At 38.3% G+C, this 22,795-nt stretch overlaps 2 protein-coding genes across 6 annotated transcripts in view; one reads left to right on the top strand and one right to left on the bottom strand.

The window, feature by feature from the left end:
• The window catches only part of LOC130296766 (1,25-dihydroxyvitamin D(3) 24-hydroxylase, mitochondrial), a 70,450-nt gene that overhangs the window by 9,304 nt on the left and 38,351 nt on the right, over window positions 1-22,795 (bottom strand). For 2 of the 4 annotated variants that reach the window (XM_056548679.1, XM_056548680.1), the window contains 7 exons: window positions 9,065-9,255; window positions 6,818-6,911; window positions 6,394-6,490; window positions 5,734-5,825; window positions 5,107-5,218; window positions 4,195-4,331; window positions 3,429-3,595 (listed from right to left, as the gene is read on the bottom strand). In XM_056548679.1, coding sequence (XP_056404654.1) covers window positions 3,429-3,595; window positions 4,195-4,331; window positions 5,107-5,218; window positions 5,734-5,825; window positions 6,394-6,490; window positions 6,818-6,911; window positions 9,065-9,219 — 854 coding nt within the window. In that variant the 5' untranslated portion in view covers window positions 9,220-9,255. Of the gene's footprint in view, window positions 1-3,428; window positions 3,596-4,194; window positions 4,332-5,106; window positions 5,219-5,733; window positions 5,826-6,393; window positions 6,491-6,817; window positions 6,912-9,064; window positions 9,256-12,673; window positions 13,079-22,795 lie in introns of those variants that run through there. The other 2 variants (XM_056548678.1, XM_056548681.1) reach the window with 2 other exon arrangements.
• Window positions 18,538-22,795, top strand: part of PFDN4 (prefoldin subunit 4) — a 65,620-nt gene continuing 61,362 nt past the window's right edge. For both annotated transcript variants that reach the window (XM_056548682.1, XM_056548683.1), the window contains exon 1: window positions 18,538-18,738. In XM_056548682.1, the coding sequence (XP_056404657.1) occupies window positions 18,553-18,738 (186 nt within the window). In that variant the 5' untranslated portion in view covers window positions 18,538-18,552. The remainder of the gene's footprint in view (window positions 18,739-22,795) is intronic.

Raw genomic sequence — 22,795 nt, 5'->3', positions numbered from 1 at the left:
GTATAATAGACAGCATTACAATGTATAAAAGTATAATATATGACATGACAATGTATCAGTGTATAATAGACAGCATTACAATGTATAAAAGTATAATATATGACATGACAATGTATCAGTGTATAATAGACAGCATTACAATGTCTAAGTGTATAATATATGACATGACAATGTATCAGTGTATAATAGACAGCATTACAATGTATAAGTGTATAATATTTGACATGACAATGTATCAGTGTATAATAGACAGCATTACAATGTATAAGTGTATAATATTTGACATGACAATGTATCAGTGTATAATAGACAGCATTACAATGTATAAGTGTATAATATATGACATTACAATGTATCAGTGTATAATAGACAGCATTACAATGTCTAAGTGTATAATATATGACATGACAATGTATCAGTGTATAATAGATAGCATTACAATGTATAAAAGTATAATATATGACATTACAATGTATCAGTGTATAATAGATATCATTACAATGTATCAGTGTATAATAGACATCATTACAATGTATAAGTGTATAATATATAACATGACAATGTATCAGTGTATAATAGATATCATTACAATGTAAAGTGTTTAATAGACATCATTACAATGTATCAGTGTATTATAGACATCATTACAATGTATAAGTGTATAATAGACATCATTACAATGTATAAGTGTATAATAGACATCATTACAATGTATCAGTGTATTATAGACATCATTACAATGTATAAGTGTATAATGTATGACATGACAATGTATCAGTGTATAATAGACATCAATACAATGTATAAGTGTTTAATAGACATCATTACAATGTATCAGTGTATTATAGACATCATTACAATGTATCATTGTATAATATATGACATGACAATGTATCAGTGTATAATAGAAATCATTACAGTGTATCAGTGCATAATATACATCATTACAGTGTATAAGAGTATAATATATGACATGACAATGTATCAGTATATAATAGACATCATTACAGTGTATCAGTGTATAATAGATGTCATTACAGTGTATCAGAGTATAATAGATGTCATTACAGTGTATCAGTGTATAATAGATGTCATTACAGTGTATCAGAGTATAATAGTGATCATTACAGTGTATCAGTGAATAATAGAAATCATTACAGTGTATCAGTGCATAATATACAGAATTACAGTGTATCAGTGTATAATAGAAGTCATTACAATGTACAATATATCAGTGTATAATAGACATCATTACAATGTATCAGTGTATAATATACATAATTACAGTGTATCAGTGTATAATAGAAATCATTATAATGTATCAGTGTATAATAGACGTCATTACAGTGTATCAGTGTATTATAGACATCATTACAATGTATCAGTGTATAATATATGACATGACAATGTATCAGTGTATAATAAAAATCATTACAGTGTATCAGTGCATAATATACATCATTACAGTGTATAAGAGTATATTATATGACATGACAATGTATTAGTATATAATAGACATTATTACAGTGTATCAGAGTATAATAGTGATCATTACAGTGTATCAGTGTATAGTAGTGATCATTACAGTGTATCAGTGAATAATAGAAATCATTACAGTGTATCAGTGCATAATATACAACATTACAGTGTATCAGTGTATAATAGAGGTCATTACAATGTACAATATATCAGTGTATAATAGACATCATTACAATGTATCAGTGTATAATATACATAATTACAGTGTATCAGTGTATAATATACATAATTACAATGTATCAGTTTATAATAGACATCATTACAATGTATCAGTGTATAATAGACATCATTACAGTGTATCAGTGTATAATAGAAATCATTATAATGTATCAGTGTATAATAGACGTCAATACAATGTATCAGCGTATAATAGTGATCATTACAGTGTATCAGTGTATAATAGACATCATTACAATGTATCAGTGTATAATAGATATCATTACAGTGTATCAGTGTATAATAGTAATCATTACATTGTATCAGTGTATAATAGACATCATTACAGTGTATCAGTGTATAATAGACATTACATTGTATCAGTGTATAATAGACATCATTACAGTGTATCAGTGTATAATGGAAATCATCACAGAGTATCAGTGTATAATAGACATCAATACAATGTATCAGTGTATAATAGATGTAATTACAATGTATCAATGTATAATATAAATCATTACAGTGTATCAGTGTACAATAGTAATCATGACAGTGTATCAGTGTATAATAGTAATCATTACAGTGTATCAGTGTATAGTAGTGATCATTACAGTGTCTCAGTGTATAATAGTGATCATTACAGTGTATCAGTGTATAATAGACATCATTACAGTGTTTCAGTGAATAATAGTGATCATTACAGTGTATCAGTGTATAATAGACATCATTACAGTGTATCAGTGTACAATAGTGATCATTACAGTGTATCAGTGTACAATAGTGATCATTACAGTGTATCAGTGTATAATAGTAATCATTACAGTGTATCAGTGTATAATAGTAATCATTACAGTGTATCAGTGTATAATAGTAATCATTACAGTGTATCAGTGTATAATATACATCATTACAGTGTATCAGTGTATAATAGTAATCATTACAATGTATCAGTGTATAATAGACATCATTACAATGTATCAGTGTATAATATACATCATTACAGTGTATCAGTGTATAATAGTAATCATTACAATGTATCAGTGTATAATAGACATCATTACAATGTATCAGTGTATAGTAGTGATCATTACAGTGTATCAGTGTACAATAGTAATCATTACAGTGTATCAGTGTACAATAGTAATCATTACAGCGTATCAGTGTATAATAGACATCATTACAGTGTATCAGTGTATAATAGTAATCATTACAGTGTATCAGTGTATAATAGTGATCATTACAGCGTATCAGTGTATAATAGACATCATTACAGTGTATCAGTGTATAATAGTGATCATTATAGTGTATCAGTGTATAATAGTAATCATTACAGTGTATCAGTGTATAATAGTAATCATTACAGTGTATCAGTGTATAATAGTGATCATTACAGTGTATCAGTGTATAATAGACATCATTACAGTGTATCAGTGTATAATAGTAATCATTACAATGTATCAGTGTATAATAGTAATCATTACAATGTATCAGTGTATAATAGACATCATTACTATGTATCAGTGTATAGTAGTGATCATTACAGTGTATCAGTGTATAATATACATCATTACAGTGTATCAGTGTACAATAGTAATCATTACAGTGTATCAGTGTATAATAGACATCATTACAGTGTATCAGTGTACAATAGTGATAATTACAATGTATCAGTGTATAGTAGTGATCATTACAGTGTATCAGTGTATAATAGACATCATTTTCTGTTGTACCTCATGGATTCCTTTAAGCACGCCTTCAGATACGGCATATTCCTAATGTCTTCTGCTGTCGGCACTTGTTCGGGAGATAAGATACTTTGAATCTCATCGTAAAGTTTCTTCTGAATGTTCGGATGGCGGGAAATATTAAAAATGGCCCAAAGTAAGCTGTTAGCTGTCTGCAAGGAATACAGAGGAAAATTGCTGTAATTTCGTTAGTGTAGATGAATAAGAATATTGGGGGAGATTTATTGAATCCTGAGGAAAAGTTGCCCAGTTGCCCAAAGCAACCAATCAGATCGCTTCTTTCATTTTCCTGTGGCCTTTTCAAAAATGAAAGAAGCGATCTGACTGGTTTCTATGGGAAACTCAGCAACTTTTCCTCTGGACAGGTTTTGATTAATCTCCCCCATTGTGCTGATAGCAAACTATGGAAAAGAACGCAAATTCTCCTATTACGTGGCAACATCACTAGAGAAAAGGAGAGAACAGTCTTTCAACTTATTCCCATAGGACCAATAGTATCAGCACAGGTCATTATCACTAGCCAGCATCCTGTATCATGTGATCTCCATAAGTCATGTGACTAACACTTTAATAGGAGCTTTCCCCTCTAATCTGTATAAGGGTGTACTCACACATACAGTATTTGAAGCTGCAGAGTTTATGTTGCAGATTTCAATATAAACATTTTACTGAACACAGCCTCAAGTTCGCAGCATCAAATATGCACAGGATACTGTGCATGTGAATAGACCGTAAAAGTGCAAACATGTACCGTCTCCACAGCTCCAATCAGCATCTCGGTAATAGTGGCGTACATCTCCTTCTTGGACAGTTTGCTGTCCTTGTAGATGGTGCAAAGGAAGTCTTCATTGTCCTTAGATGTCAGTCTCCTGTCTATGTGACACTTGGCTGCAACAAAAACCAAATGAAGAGTTGGATGAAACCCAGAATGTTCGAAAGCATGAAACGCGAGACTACTGATAAAGATGATGGCAGTATGAACAGTTTAGATACATACAAGGTCTATGCGTATCGCCTTATACCAGAACACAGAAGGCCAGAGGAGGACAGCTTCATGGCCAAAAGAGAAAAGTAGGTACAGTGTGCTGCTGAGCTCCTGTATCTAAGCCTATCATGTGAGATACACAGCTCAGCAGACAGTACGAACCATGATAGGATTATATTCAATGTTCCACACAATATACTGTATCACACAGCTCAGCAGATGGTATAATAGTCTATCATGTGTGATACGGTCTGCTGAGCAGGTGTATCTAATCCTATTGTGTGAGATGCTGAATGATATATTTAGAGATGAGCGAACTTACAGTAAATTCGATTCGTCACGGACTTCTCGGCTCGGCAGTTGATGACTTATCCTGCGTAAATTAGTTCAGCCTTCAGGTGATCCGGTGGGCTGGAAAAGGTGGATACAGTCCTAGGAAAGAGTCTCCTAGGACTATATCCACCTTTTCCAGCCCACCGGAGCACCTGAAAGCTGAACTAATTTATGCAGGAAAAGACATCAACTGCCGAGCCGAGAAGTTCGTGATGAATCGAATTTACTGTAAGTTCGCTCATCTCTAGATATATTATGTATGATACTGTCTGCTGACTATACTCCACATCATTTAATGTTACATCATAGGCTGAGGTGCTATCTGTGTATAATACTATTACTAACCGGTTCTGAAGATGCTGTCCCAGGCCTGGGTGTGATCCTTCCAAATCTTTGTGTTAAGGCTTTTGTGAAGTTCCACGGGTGTCACCATCATCAACCCAAATGTGCTCATCATCTGTGGGGTTGGTGAGTCAGTATATAGATTATAATATACAGATAAGTCTGATACATCTGTATAAACTGCCCTCTATAATAACTGTAGAAAGCTTGTGCTCTGATGTCATCACTAACATGCCTGATGTCATAGCAATAAATCTGTATGATAATTGGATAAGGTTATATTTACCTCATCATTTTTAAATATGGGCGTGTCTTACTGGTGTGATGTCAGAGTTGTGCTCTGTATTCTGACCAATTAGATTTCTCCTGTCTGCTCCCCTGCTCTGATAAAGCATGGAGCCTCCTATAAATGGATAGAGACTGCAGCTTCACCCCCCTCCTCCCTCTCTTCTTTTTGCTATGTGAATCTAGATTTACAAATAAAACTGAGGCCCTGATATCATATATTATAGAATATTATAAATTATCATACATTACAGATTTATATGTAAAAAGTGATAAAGTTAGACATGCTGTAAAACAGTGGGGGTTGCAGGGATAAGCCTGATGGGATTGGGGTACAGGACTTACTGTCTTTATGGCCGTGATAAAATCCAGAGCCTCCTCTCCCAGGCTGGGCTGTAAAAATCCAAATCTCTTCTCATAGAGGACAAGACAGATACCTGAAAGGAGAGCAAGGGTTAATCATGTGGTACGTAATAATCATGTGACATACATATATGATGTAATGTAGAGAGCTATTAATGATATATATATATATATATATATATATATATGACATATAGATGTATAATGATATAGTAGATGTATAATGATATGCAGGGTGATTCTAAAAGGATGATGCTAAATTATAGCCTTGGTGTTCATAACCAAGAGAACATGAGACAAATTTATTAACATCGACAAATGCCCTATGTATGCAAATGTTATCTATACACTACAAATGTTCAAAGTGATTTCCATTGGTGACCCAGCAAATGTATTATATTTAATCATATGACATTATTAGATATATAGCATAATAGATGTATAGATATAATGTATAGACATATAACATAATATACAGTATGTATAAATTAGGTGGTCCTTTTTGTGCAGCTATTATTGATCCTATTCAGCCGTTTAGTAGTTCTATCTGGGAAAGCTTGGTCACAAGGGATCTGGCCCCATTATACCTCCCCAGAGATTCACCCAACTTTCCCATAGTAGATGTGACTGATGGGAACTCACTCTCCAGCGACCACTTGTTCAGCTCACAGTACAGATCTGCGATCCTTCCTTCCTGGGTGCAGACGCTGTCGAGTCTCTGGATGAAATCTTCCATGACCTAGGAGAGAACATGTACATAAAGCTGCGGTATTGGACCATTGTTGGGTGACAGCAATATAATCACGATCACAGATAAATCAGCCTAGTTATACAATAATACTTCTTCCTTTTCCACACTGCTGCAAAACTAGACAGGTAAGCTATGCAGGGTTCCAGGAAAGCTGGGTTCCAGCCAACCAGGCCACCTTCACAGTTTCCTCAGGGGTTGTCAGTTAGGCTTCCTAGCCTTCTTCTAGGTAAACTTGCAGTGCAGTGATCCCATTTGCCTAGATTGTTTTTGGGATTTCCTAGGGGGATGGGGGTCACTGAATTCACGATCTCTTACCTCATTGATTTTGGTGTCTAGTTTCCCAACTTCTGTCGGCTTCATCAATTTCTGCTGGAAGGCGCTGCGGACTCTCTGCCAGTCTTTACCTTCTCTACATGGAAAGGAAATGCAGAGTTACACTGAGACCCCAACAACACAGAGACACCCCTTTTATAATTCAATGTGTCTGTTTAACCTGCAAACTATTCTCATCAATCACTACAGTCAGACAATTATCAAGATCTCTGTCTGCTGTCAGTGAATGGGAACTATTCTTGTTTATAACCTCACTGCTAAAGAAGTTACTACTGTCTCCAGTCTAGACGACCCCATGTGGGCTCCCGGCTGATACATTGTAACAAACAAGACAGGAATAATATTTGTTCTGCTGATGGGTTTAGCTCCAGAAATAATCCACTAATGATTCTACAAATACAGACGTCCCCTGATTTATGAGTTGTAATAATATTACGTCTGCGCCATCACCTCGCTGCACTGTTCTTCTCTGTCTGCGTTGAACTGGATTTTGGTTTTCCTGTCCCCTCCGTATTTATATTCATCTTCAAGTGGAAAAATCTGCATCATCGTCTCCCTGCGGTTTATCCAGACTCATCTCCTTGTGACAGATTTACTTCTCTACAAGGTGGAATTGTGGAGTGCGGCAGATGGGACCATCTTGCTGGCCATGGGGTGTGAAAACATGCATGCCAGAAACCAGAGGCGTAGCTTGTAGCTTTTGGGTCCTGATACAAAATCTGCAACAGAGCCCCATAGGCCAAATATAATACTGGTCTCTTATGGAGCAGTTGTACTTTGGGGCCCCCCTAGGCACCAGGACCCGATGTGACTGCTACCTCTATAGCTACGCCCCTGCCAGAAACCCAGGGCGAGGTCCTGTAGACTGCAGACACTGCTGGATACTGCTTCTAGGAGACTGATGAGCACAGAGGTCATAGGGGCTGCCACCCAGCTTTCCACTGACCCAGAACATCACATAAATCATGGGGTTTCATTTTCCATGTTTTCAAGATCTCTGCTTGCTGAGAACCTTTTCCTACTCACACAGCTGAATGTTTGCTACAATGTTTAAGTTTAGTTAAGGATTTTAGGACATGAAAGACATTTATGCTGCTGTGTTTAGCTCACAAAGTGTGTGTACTGTGAGGAGTATTAGGTTTGTACCGGTTTTCAGCTTACAGGAGTACTGCAGCGATAGACACTAGGGAATAAGTGTCTGACCGGGGGTCCAAACGCTGGGACCCCCCGGCCGACACGCCTCTTCCATGTATCTCTATGGGAGAGGCGGAGGTGCAGCGTTCGTGCCTCTCCCATAGAGCTGAATGGAGGCGGCGTGCTGTTGACCTCAGTGAGGTCAAAGACAGGAGCATTAGTCGCACAGAGCCGCGGCAGTGGCGGGTCCCCGTACGGGAGATCACAGGGGTCCCAGCGGTCGGACCCCCCACGATCAAACACTTATCCCCTATCTGCAGTACTCCTTTAATGCTATGTTCATATTTAAAATGACACTGCTTTCCTGGTATATGTCATTATATTGGCAGAATGGTTTTCCAGTGTATTCTGTGATGTACCTGTGCTGGATCTGTATAGTTCAATGGGCTGAATGTAGTCTACTAGGGGGAGATTTATCAAAACCTGTGTAGAGGAAAAGTGGTGCAGTTGCCCATAGCAACCAATCAGATCGCTTCTTTCATTTTTCACAGGCCTCTTTAAAAATGAAAGAAGCAATCTGAGTGGTTGCTATGGGCAACTGCCCCACTCTTTTTCTACAAAGGTTTTGATAAATCTCCCTTATAGTGACTAGGTTTGGTCCAGTTCTAAGTGTATACAGCATATACCATGAATGTGCTGTTGTTTTTTGGATGTGAACAGTTCCCATTCAGTGACAGTAAACAGAGATCTTAAAAATGGAGGAACAACAATATAGTTTACAAAGTTGCAGAGGTTTTTAGGGTTGGTGATTCAGCTTTATTGCTTGTGAGACAAGAAGGGGAAAGTTTAGAAGTTAAAAGTGCGAACTGAGGGACGTGAGTGAGAACATGAAGGATAGAAGGAATATCCCGTGAGGTGACTCTACATAGATCCCTGCAGCCTACAGCAGCCTAGATCTGAGTTTTCTGGACCCTTGCACTCTCTTGCTTATAACACTGTAATCTTACATGTTTCTGTTGCTCTATAATGCCCAATGTAACCTCTTAAAGGAGAACTCTATAAATAGGAGCAGGTGGGCTCACCACATAGACTTACAATATGAGGAGCCCATAGGCCTCATCTCGGTAGTCTCTGTAAGCCTTCCATGGTTTGATCTCCAGCCTCTTGGGGTAGTTACTTTCTTCCCTGTAGAGAGCTTCCAGCAGGCAGGGGGCTCCGATGTGTACCGAGTCAAAAGAGCCAAGCTTCATGCGAAAAATCTTCCCAAACTGCTTGTGGTACCCGGCCTAGAGGGACAAGAGCAGTAATGATGTCATTATACAAGACACAGTGATGATGTCATTATACAAGACAAAGTAATTATATCATTATACAAGACACAGTGATGTCATTATACAAGACACAGTGATGATGTCATTATACAAGACACAGTGATGATGTCATTATACAAGACACAGTATATATGTAATTATACAAGACACAGTGATGATGTCATTATACAAGACACAGTGATGATGTCATTATACAAGACACAGTATATATGTAATTATACAAGACACAGTGATGATGTCATTATACAAGACACAGTATATATGTAATTATACAAGACACAGTGATGATGTCATTATACAAGACACAGTGATGATGTAATTATACAAGACACAGTATATATGTAATTATACAAGACACAGTGATGATGTCATTATACAAGACACAGTATATATGTAATTATACAAGACACAGTGATGATGTCATTATACAAGACACAGTGATGATGTCATTATACAAGACACAGTTATGATGTCATTATACAAGACACAGTGATGATGTCATTATACAAGACACAGTGATGATGTCATTATACAAGACACAGTGATGATGGCATTATACAAGACACAGTAATGATGTCATTATACAAGACACAGTGATGATGTAATTATACAAGACACACTGATGATGTCATTATACAAGACACACTGATGATGTCATTATACAAGACACAGTGATGATGTAATTATACAAGACACAGTATATATGTAATTATACAAGACACAGTAATGATGTCATTATACAAGACACAGTGATGATGTAATTATACGAGACACAGTAATGATGTAATTATACAAGACACAGTGATGATGTCATTAAACAAGACACAGTGATGATGTCATTATACAAGACACAGTAATGATGTCATTATACAAGACACAGTAATGATGTCATTATACAAGACACAGTAATTATGTCATTATACAAGACACAGTAATGATGTCATTATACAAGACACAGTGATGATGTCATTATACAAGACACAGTATATATGTCATTATACAAGACACAGTTATGATGTCATTATACAAGACACAGTGATTATGTCATTATACAAGACACAGTAATGATGTCATTATACAAGACACAGTGATGATGTCATTATACAAGACACAGTGATGATGTCATTATACAAGACACAGTATATATGTCATTATACAAGACACAGTGATGATGGCATTATACAAGACACAGTTATGATGTCATTATACAAGACACAGTGATGATGTCATTATACAAGACACAGTAATGATGTCATTATACAAGACACAGTTATGATGTCATTATACAAGACACAGTGATAATGGCATTATACAAGACACAGTAATTATGTCATTATACAAGACACAGTAATGATGTCATTATACAAGACACAGTGATGATGTCATTATACAAGACACAGTGATGATGGCATTATACAAGACACAGTGATGATGGCATTATACAAGACACAGTGATGATATCATTATACAGGACACAGTTATGATGTCATTATACAAGACACAGTGATGATGTCATTATACAAGACACAGTATATATGTCATTATACAAGACACAGTGATGATGGCATTATACAAGACACAGTTATGATGTCATTATACAAGACACAGTGATGATGGCATTATACAAGACACAGTAATTATGTCATTATACAAGACACAGTAATGATGTCATTATACAAGACACAGTGATGATGTCATTATACAAGACACAGTGATGATGGCATTATACAAGACACAGTGATGATGGCATTATACAAGACACAGTGATGATATCATTATACAGGACACAATTATGATGTCATTATACAAGACACAGTTATGATGTCATTATACAAGACACAGTATATATGTCATTATACAAGACACAGTGATGATGTCATTATACAAGACACAGTAATTATGTCATTATACAAGACACAGTGATGATGTCATTATACAAGACACAGTGATGATGTCATTATACAAGACACAGTGATGATGGCATTATACAAGACACAGTATATATGTCATTATACAAGACACAGTGATGATGTCATTATACAAGACACAGTAATGATGTCACTATACAAGACAAAGTAATAATATCATTATACAAGACACAGTATATAAGATGCAGCAAGCCTCAGGGATAAACAGGGGTAAACACCCCACAAGACACAATATACAGGGGGAGTGATGTCTTTACTTTCTTTATTTTCATAATCTTTACATTTTCCCCATCATCTCATTTCTATTCATTGCTTTTTTTTATCTCTTTATTGTCACAGGAAAAAGAAGACATACATACCTACTAGAGATGAGCGAACTTACAGTAAATTCGATTCGTCACAAACTTCTCGGCTCGGCAGTTGATGACTTATCCTGCATAAAATATTTCAGCTTTCAGGGGCTCCGGTGGGCTGAAAAAGGTAGATACAGTCCTAGGAGACTCTTTCCTAGGAATGTATCCACCTTTCCAGCCCACCAGAGCACCTGAAAGCTGAACTAGTTTATGCAGGAAAAGTCATCAACTGCCGGGCCGAGAAGTTCGTGACGAATCGAATTTACTGTAGGTTCGCTCATCTCTGATACCTACCTCTAAAGTAGGTAAAGGGGTAAGTATGTATGGATCTGGTTCTGCACATGGTTTTAGGTTCTTTTTTTTCCTTTTACCCCCCCCCCCCCCCTGTTTTGTCTAGTTGCATTTTCCTTCTGTTATTCAATATAGCAGTATAATATATATATATATATATATATATATATATATATATATATATACACATATATATATATATATATATATATATATATATATATATACACACTATATTGCTATATTGAATAACAGAAGGAAAATACAACTAGACAAAATATATATATACAACCATATATATGTAATACAACAGTACTATAATATATTGTCACTATATCACTATATATATATATATATATATATATATATATATATATAATGTCTACTATATATATATATATATATATATATAATGCAACATGACAATATAATACATTATAAAATAACATGATGTGAAATGATATTGATCAATACAATGTCATTTAGAATAAGAGAATGTAGTTTATCATATAACATTAAGGTATTGTAACAATATAACATAATGTAACCATATAAGTGCATTATATACGATCACATCATAAAATTATTTACCTGCCAGGAATATTACATTACTACAAAGCATTATATTCATCACATCCTATGATATTGCATTGTATGATTACGTTGTATCTATCACACATGTATATTCTCTATTACGCTCTAATACGCTCTAATGGGAGTTGTAGTTTTGCAACATCTGGAGGTCCGCAGGTTGAAGACCACTGTTCTAGGATATTACACCTTGTCACATTGAGTATTTACCAGCGCTTGGTGTTGCCTCTTCAGTCCTCCTTTCCTCAGAATGTCCACCAGGCTCCCCAGGATGGGCCAGTTGGTGGGACCAGGCAGTGCAGACAGGGAGTGCGGGCAGCAGGGTGGGGGTGTTGGGGTGATGGGGTCACAGGTCACAGCGGGGCTAGGGATGCTGTGGTGGACACTGATGCCCCTGGCCTTCATCATCATCCACATTTTGACTCTTGCAGCCATTGAGCAGGGGGTGGCTAGTTGTGGCAGCTTTTGATGGAGTAGATGAATGAGGCTGCATTGTGCTATGGTATATATATATATACAGCTGGAGTGTCAGGGATAGCTGTCTGTATACAAGCCCCAGCCAATAGGAGTGCTGGCAGCGTCACAAGGTGTTCTAGTACTTTGATTCATTAAAGGGCTGTTTTCCTGGCAGGAGTGATCCATGCTGTAGCCAAGTCCCAGGATCAAGGCGTTCGCCAGGGGCTCTCTCCTGATTGGTCAACACTCCCAGGCTCCGCCCTCACAGCCCTGAGAAGTTCACTTTATTTCTTGTGCTGCTGCTTTGTTAATGTGACAATAGTGAAAAGCTGACATGTGTCATACGTGTAACGTGCCCGCACTCACCTGCACACAGGAGATTAACCCATAGACGTCCACAGTGTGTGTGCCAGTGATGTAGATGTAGCAGAGCCCAGCTGGTCATTCAACTGTTCTGAGCTGCATCGTTCATTCATCAACAGATTGGATTTAGTCCTATGTAACGCCACAGATGACACAGAGACCACAGATAATGTAGTAGGTGTTACCTGCCTGCAGTCCTATGTAACACTACAGACAACACACAGTGACCACAGATAATGTAGTGGGTGTTACCTGCCTGCAGTCCTATGTAACACTACAGAGAACACACAGTGACCACTCTGTGAACACAGATAATGTAGGTGTTACCTGCCTGCAGTCCTATGTAACACTACAGACAACACACAGTGACCACTCTGTGAACACAGATAATGTAGGTGTTACCTGCCCGCAGTCCTATGTAACACTACAGAGAACACACAGTGACCACTCTGTGAACACAGATAATGTAGGTGTTACCTGCCCGCAGTCCTATGTAACACTACAGAGAACACACAGTGACCACTCTGTGAACACAGATAATGTAGGTGTTATCTGCAGTCCTATGTAACACCACAGATGACACACAGTGACCACAGATAATGTAGTAGGTGTTACCTGCAGTCCTATGTAACACTACAGACAACACACAGTGACCACTCTATGAACACAGATAATATAGTAGGTGTTACCTGCAGTCCTATGTAACACTACAGACAACACACAGTGACCACTCTGTGAACACAGATAATGTAGGTGTTACCTGCAGTCCTATGTAACACTACAGACAACACACAGTGACCACTCTATGAACACAGATAATATAGTAGGTGTTACCTGCAGTCCTATGTAACACTACAGACAAAACACAGTGACCACTCTGTGAACACAGATAATGTAGTAAGTGTTCTCTGCAGTCCCATGTAACACTACAGACAACACACAGTGACCACTCTGTGAACACAGATATGTAGTAGATGTTACCTGCAGTCCTATGCAACACCATAGATAACACATAGTGATACCTCTCTGAATACAGTGATTGTAGCAGATGTTACCTGCAGTCCTATGTAACACAACTGAGAAAAGACAATAATTACTCTCTGAACACAGAGATTGTAGTAGATGTTACCTGCAGTCCTATGAAACACAACTATGAATACAATAATTACTCTCTGAGCACAGAGATTGTAGTAGATGTTACCTGCAGTCCTATGTAACACAACTGAAAAAATACAATAATAACTCTCTGAGCACGGAGATTATAGCAGATGTAACCTGCAGTCCTATGTAACACAACTGAGAAAACACAATAATAACTCTCTGAGCACGGAGATTGTAGTAGATGTTACCTGCAGTCCTATGTAACACAACTGAAAAAATACAATAATAACTCTCTGAGCATGGAGATTGTAGCAGATGTAACCTGCAGTCCTATGTAACACAACTGAGAAAACACAATAATAACTCTCTGAGCATGGAGATTGTAGCAGATGTAACCTGCAGTCCTATGTAACACAACTGAGAAAACACAATAACTCTCTGAGCACGGAGATTGTAGTAGATGTTACCTGCAGTCCTATGTAACACAACTGAAAAAATACAATAATAACTCTCTGAGCATGGAGATTGTAGCAGATGTTACCTGCAGTCCTATGTAACACAACTGAGAAAACACAATAACAACTCTCTGAGCACGGAGATTGTAACAGATGTTACCTGCAGTCCTATGTAACACAACTGAGAAAACACAATAACAACTCTCTGAGCTCGGAGATTGTAGCAGATGTTACCTGCAGTCCTATGCAACACAACTGAGAAAACACAATAACAACTCTCTGAGCTCGGAGATTGTAGTAGATGTTACCAGTCTCCTATAATACCACAGATGATATACAGTGATAACTCTGAATACAGATAATGTAGTCTGTGTTACTTGCAGTTCTGTGTAACAACTAAAATATAACAGTGTTTACTCCCTGACTACAGAAAATGTAGTGGATATTACCTGCAGTCCTATGTAACACTACAGATAAAACAGACTGATAACTTTTTCAGTAAAGATAATATGGTAGAAATTATCTGCAGTCCTATGTAATCTCACACACAACACAAAGTAATAATGCTGTGTTTACATAATTTAATAGAGGTTCTCTGCAGTCCTATGTAACCCCACAGATAACACAAAGTAATAATGCTGTGTTTAGATAATTTAATAGAGGTTCTCTGCAGTCCTATGTAACCCCACAGATAACACAAAGTAATAATGCTGTGTTTAGATAATGTACCTTACCTGCAATCCTATGTAACATCACATAATACACACTGATAACTCTGAGTCCAGATATTGCAGCCATGGTTAGAGTTGATGCACAGTACAACTTCTCACACTTTTCATATCTTATAAAATTGAAAATATTTGACATAATGTAACATATGGTACAACTGTAGCAATAAGTCTTAAAGGGGTATTCCAGGCCAAAACTTTTTTTTATATATCAACTGGCTTCGGAAAGATAAACAGATTTGTAAATTACTTCTATTAAAAAATCTTAATCCTTCCAATAGTTATTAGCTTCTGAAGTTAAGTTGTTGTTTTCTGTCTAACTGCTCTCTGATGACTCACGTCCCAGGAGCTGTGCAGTTCCTATGGGGATATTCTCCCATCATGCACAGCTCCCGGGATGTGACATCATCATTGAGCAGTTAGACAGAAAACTTCAGAAGCTAATAACTATTGGAAGGATTAAGATTTTTTAATAGAAGTCATTTACAAATTTGTTTAACTTTCCGGAGCCAGTTGATATATATATATATATATATATATATATATATAAAAGATTTTGCCTGGAATACCCCTTTAACTGCAGGTCTGACATTCTCTTCATCCCCGGGTGAGCCTAGATGCATCCAAGTGTCCTCTGTGCCAGTGGCGAGATCTCATGTACCATGGTAAGAGACGCCATATTTTTTTTTTTATATAATTGTTTATTTATTTTTTCCAAACGTTATTCATAACAGTAACAAAGAAAAGAAGAAATAATATACAAAATACTAAATAATAGAAAAAATAATAAAATAGAGATAAAAAAAAAGAAAAATAGTTGCATGTGGTTTCATGGGGGAAAATTCACAAAGTAAGTATAATCTAGAATCAAATGCATGGAATTATAATTATGTGGTCAAAATGAGAGACGCCATATTGAGTAGCAGGATTTGTGTTTGGGTCTGCAGCACTGTTAGCCCCACCAACAAACAGACACGTGTTTCAAAAATGCACAAAACCATCAACTATAAGAATTAAAAATATTAAATGAAAGAAAATTTGTAAATATTATAAAAAATGCAAAAATGCAAAAAAAAAAAAAATTGGGCAAACAATTACATATATATATATAGCAGGTGTTAGCCAGCTCACCCTCTTGCCACCTGAATGCATGGACTGGCGCGGACCACGCTACACTCATAAGCACTGAGTTTCTCTCACACGGGAGGCCTTACTCGTGTATATGTATATATATACATATATATATATATATATATATATATATATATGTATATAAATCAAAAAATTGTACAGTATCTTTGGCACAGGGGGGTCAGGGAAGAAGGGGGGTGAATGATGTGGCCAGCAGACATACAGAAGCAGGAGATCACTGTTTAAAGGGTATTCCCATGGAAAACTTTTTTTTTTAATTAACTGGTGCCAGAAAGTTAAACAGATTTGTAAATCACTTCTATTGAAAAATCTTAATCCTTCCAGTACTTTTTAGGGGCTATATACTAAAGAGAAATCAAAAAAATAAATGCATTTCCTGTGATATCCTGACCACAGTGCTCTCTACTGACCTCTGCTGTCCATTTTAGGAACTGTCCAGAGCAGGAGAAAATCCCCATAGCAAACATATGCTGCTCTGGACAGTTCCTAAAATGGACAGCAGAGGTCAGCAGAGAGCACTGTGGTCGGGACATCAGAGGAAATGCATTTATTTTATGGATTTCTCTTTAGTATACAGCCCCTAAAAAGTACTGGAAGGATTAAGATTTTTTTATAGAAGTGATTTACAAATCGGTTTAACTTTCTGGCACCAGTTGTGCAGTGCTCCTCCTTGCTGAAGGCGGAGGTAGCGGTCCTGCTGCTGGGTTCTTGCCCTCCTACGACCTCCTCCACGTCTCCTGATGTACTGGCCTGTCTCCTGCTAGCACCTCCATGCTCAGGACACTACGCTGACAGACACAGAAAACCTTCTTACCACAGCTCGCATTGATGTGCCATCCTGGATGAGTTGCACAACCTGAGCCACTTGTGTGGTTTGTAGACTCCGTCTCATGCCACCACTAGAGTGAAAGCACTGCCAGCATTCAAAAGTGACCAACACATCAGCCAGGAAGCATAGGAACAAAGAAGTGGTCTGTGGTCACCACCTACAGAACCACTCCTTTATTGGCGGTGTCTTGCTAATTGCCTATAATTTCCACCTGTTGTCTGTTCCATTTGCACAACAGCATGTAAAATTGATTGGCAATCAGTGTTGCTTCCTGAGTGGACAGTGTGATTTCACAGAAGTGTCATTGACTTGGAGTTACATTGTGTTGTTTAAGTGTTCCCTTTATTTTTTTGAGCAGTGTATATACATATATATATATATATATATATATATATATATATATATATATATGTGTGTGTATGTATATTGTTCAGGTAAAATGCCCTATCTAACACTGTGACGTACTAGGCTACAGTTTGTGTTTCGCTTTTAGCTGATTGTTTTGTGTGCTTGGCCTGTGTGATCCCTGCGGTACTCAGCTCTCTTGCAAGAATTTTATCTCTAGGAGATGAACTCTGTCACCTCCAGGAGATGAACTCTGTATGTGGTTTATAAAGAGACAAGGTGAAGGGTCATCCTCATTATGTAAGAAGTTATTCCCATCTGATAGCACTCGGGGTCAGGTGGGTGCGCCATTGTCTTACTCATTTGTATATTACATTTCTGAGGTTGGAGGAGCTCTCGTGCTACTTAAGGTTTTGGAAATGTACTCATCCTACATAAAGTGACTAATACCCAGATTTATGCTGAACTTTCTGAGCTGAGGAACATTCATCTGTTTTGATTTTATTAGATTATTTGGAAGCTTTTGTTTTTGCTTGTTTTTCGTTTTGCGGTTGACAAAAAATGGAAATAGTTTGTGAAATGCGTGAGTGACTTCATGGTTTACAGAGTGCGCCTTTTGTATGAGTTGCAGATGAAGACTGAGCCGTGTAACCTTCAGTGATGGATAAAGTGCCAATAAACAAACACACAGACTTCTGGCCTATGACTCAAGCTTTTCAGGCTTTGCTGGTGGGAGGAAAGACAATTCAATCAAGAGGAAGGCCAGAGAGTTCATCCTCTGCAGAACACTGGGAAACTTCTGCTGTATTAAGTGATGGCTTCATTTTCATCTTCTTCTGTAGTAAGGTGAGCTGCCGATGTCGGTGGATTGTCACATTTTGGTGGTTTGTTATTTTGTGTTGTATGATTGGTTACTATTATTGATTAAAGGGTTAATCCAGGAAAAAAAACATATATATATATATATATATATATATATATATATATATATCAACTGGCTCCAGAAAGTTAAACAAATTTGTAAATTGCTTCTATTAAAAATTCTTAAAGGGTACCTCTCATCAAAAAAACTTTTGATATATTATAGATTAATGTATGCAGAATAATTTTACAATTGCATGTTATTAAAAAATATGCTTCTTTCTATTAAATTTTCCACTTTGAAGAAATGGCCACTAGGGGTCTCCCTACCAGTCCTGGCAGCAAGCATTTCAGACTCATGCTGGAGTCCTAAACACTACGAGCTGCCAGTCAGCTTTGTTCACAAAGGAGAACACTCAGAGCTGCCAGCCTGCTTTGTTCACAGCCTGTTTGGCTGTGAACAAAGCAGGCTGGCAGCTCTGAGTGTTTAGGACTCCAGCATGAGTCTGAAATGCTTGCTGACAGGACTGATCGGGAAAAATACAATAGAAAGAAGCATATTTTTCCATTAACATGCTATTGGAAAGTTATTCAACATTCATTAATCTAAAATATATCAAAAGTTTATTTGATGAGAGGTACCCTTTAATCCTTTCAGTACTTATGAGCTGATGAAGTTGAGCTGTTCTTTTCTGTCTAAGTGCTCTCTGATGACACGTGTCTCGGGAACCGCCCAGTTTAGAAGCAAATCCCCATAGCAAACCTCTTCTATTCTGTGCAGTTCCCGAGACAAGCAGAGATGTCAGCAGAGAGCACTGTTGCCAGACAGAAAACAACAACTCAACTTCAGCAGCTAATAATTATTGAAAGGATTAAGATTTTTTAATAGAAGTAATTTACAAATCTGTTTAACTTTCTGGAGCCAGTTGATATTAAAAAAAAAAAAATTTTCCTGGAATACCCCTTTAATTTCCTTTATCTGACATACCTCTACATGGTATATGCAGATATAGGAAATGATCATTGCTAAACCCCATAGCCCTCGGGTACTCTTTACTTTACTGACTGTTTCTGCTGCTTCCTTCTTGTGTGCTCGCTGCAGTATTAGGAAACTGTAAGAAATTCTCATACAATAGATATTAATGAACAAGGTGACAAAGGGTAAGGTTATTTAACTCATATATAAATTTATAAAGGTATTATATTATCTATTATTACAAGGAGTGAGCAGTGCATGCGAGTTTATGAAGTTTTGTATCTTTACTGCCTGCAGCCTCTCTATTTTTAACCCATCTCAGTCATACAAAAAAATCCATCTTAAGCAGGCCTGCCCAACATTTGGCCCATAGGCGCGTGGGCTCGCAGTGCTGCCGGCCACAGTGAAGTCCCCCCAGTTACATAAAGAGTAAAGTCAATTTGCCCCAGGTGCAGGCCATGATAACTAGCTGTAAAATGACCAACTTTAACATTGTGAGATCTACTTGAGCAGGGTCGGAGTACACAAAGAGAATCTGACAGCTATTTCGCCTACACTAAACCCAGTAAACTGGGTTATAGTGCGGGTGAATAATTGTAAAAATAAGTGTAACATACTTTATTAGGTTAGGTATGTCCTATGTTCTGCCCGTTACAAGTGCATTGCCATTGCGCTCCAGCGCACAATGGAGGCGATGAGCTGGCTTGCCCAGCTCACCTGCCTCATCAATATACCACCCCCAGCCTGAAGCAAGGAGAAGATTGCTCATTTATGATCCCCCCACAGGCTTTCACATCAAGAATAGGGGCGGTCCAGGGGCAGAATATTGATGAGGCAGGGGAGCTGGGGGAGGCGGCTTCCCATCCCCATTGAGTGCTGGAGCGCAATGGCAATGCAATTGTAACTGGTAGTACTTAGGACATACGTAACCTAAAAACAGAAGTTACCTATCTTCTTACAGCTATTCACCTGAACTATAAACCAATATATTGGGTTTAGTGCTGGTAAAATAGCTGTCAGATTCTCTTTAACCATAAAGAAGACATGTTTGCTGATTGTGGCCCACACAGCAGTGCAGTGCATGATTGCAGCCATACAGCAGTGCAGTGAGTGCAGCCATACAGCAGTGCAGTGAGTGCTGCCATACAGCAGTGCAGTAACTGCGGCCCACACAGCAGTACAGTGAGCACAGTGAGTGCAGACATACAGCAGTGCAGTCAGTGAGTGCAGTCACACAACAGTGCAGTTAGTGAATGCAGACATACAGCAGTGTGGTCAGTTAGTGAGTGCAGTCACACAGCAGTGTAGTCAGAGAGTGCAGCTATATAGTAGTGCAGTTAGTGAGTGCAGCCACAGTGTGGTCAGTGAGTGCAGACATACAGCAGTGTGGTCAGTGAGTGCAGACATACAGCAGTGTGGTCAGTGAGTGCAGAAATACAGCAGTGTGGTCAGTGAGTGCAGACATACAGCAGTGTGGTCAGTCAGTGTAGACATACAGCAGTGTGGTCAGTGAGTGCAAATATACAGCAGTGTGGTCAGTCAGTGTAGACATAAAGCAGTGTGGTCAGTGAGTGCAGACATACAGCAGTGTGGTCAGTCAGTGTAGACATACAGCAGTGTAATCAGTCAGTGCAGCCATACAGCAGTGCAGTCAGTGAGTGCCGACATACAGCAGTCAGTGAGTGCAGACATACAGCAGTGCAGTCAGTGAGTGCAGACATACAGCAGTGCAGTTAGTGAGTGCAGACATACAGCAGTGTAGTCAGTGAGTGCAGTCACACAACAGTGCAGTTAGTGAATGCAGACATACAGCAGTGTGGTCAGTTAGTGAGTGCAGTCACACAGCAGTGTAGTCAGAGAGTGCAGCTATATAGTAGTACAGTTAGTGAGCGCAGCCACACAGCAGTGCAGTCAGTGAGTACCACCATACAGCAGTGCAGTCAGTGACTGCCACCAAACACCATTGAGTGAAAACATACAGCAGTGTGATCAGTGAGTGTAGACATACAGCAGTGTGGTCAGTCAGTTCAGACATACAGCAATGTGGTCAGTCAGTGCAGACATACAGCAGTGTGGTCAGTCAGTGCAGACATACAGCAATGTGGTCAGTCAGTGCAGACATACAGCAATGTGGTCAGTCAGTGCAGATATACAGCAATGTGGTCAGTCAGTGCAGACATACAGCAATGTGGTCAGTCAGTGCAGACATACAGCAATGTGGTCAGTCAGTGAAGACATACAGCAGTGTGGTCAGTGAGTGCAGACACACAGCAGTGTGGTCAGTGAGTGCAGACATACAGCAATGTGGTCAGTCAGTGCAGACATACAGCAGTGTGGTCAGTGAGTGCAGACACACAGCAGTGTGGTCAGTGAGTGCAGACATACAGCAATGTGGTCAGTGAGTGCAATCATACAGCAGTGTGGTCAGTGAGTGCAGACATACAGCAATGTGGTCAGTGAGTTGAAATATACAGCAGTGTGGTCAGTTAGTGCAGACATACAGCAGTGTGGTCAGTGAGTTTAGACATACAGCAGTGCGGTCAGTCAGTGTAGACATACAGCAGTGTGGTCAGTGAGTGTAGACATACAGCAGTGCGGTCAGTCAGTGTAGACATACAGCAGTGTGGTCAGTGAGTGTAGACATACAGCTGTGGTGACCATGTGCTGTACCATCTCTAGGTCCCCTCCGGAAGAGTCCCTGCAGTCCATAGGGCTCTCCTGTGGGGCTCACCCCTTGCTCACCTTCTGTTAATGCATTGTAAATGTGTTGTGTACATATTGTTCATTATACATAAAGTTGTACAAATGTATAGAGGTTAGTCATGTCAACCACTGTCATGTGACACTACCCAGAGTGCCATGGGCACAGGAACCACAGGCTTTGCAACCAATGGCCTTTTGTCCAGCCCCCCTAGTATATAAGGGGCTGTAGTCTCTAAACTATCTCTTGATTCCTGGATTCAAGATCTCTGCATCTACTAAATTCATCTCATCTAGGCCAAAGCCTATAGAACCTGCAGCCACTTCAAAACGTGAGTTATCAAGCTTAATCTACAATACTAGTGA

This window comes from Hyla sarda, chromosome 12, assembly GCF_029499605.1.
Source record: "Hyla sarda isolate aHylSar1 chromosome 12, aHylSar1.hap1, whole genome shotgun sequence".
Taxonomy (NCBI): Eukaryota; Metazoa; Chordata; class Amphibia; order Anura; family Hylidae; genus Hyla; species Hyla sarda.
This window is presented reverse-complemented; position numbering and strand designations above follow the sequence as displayed.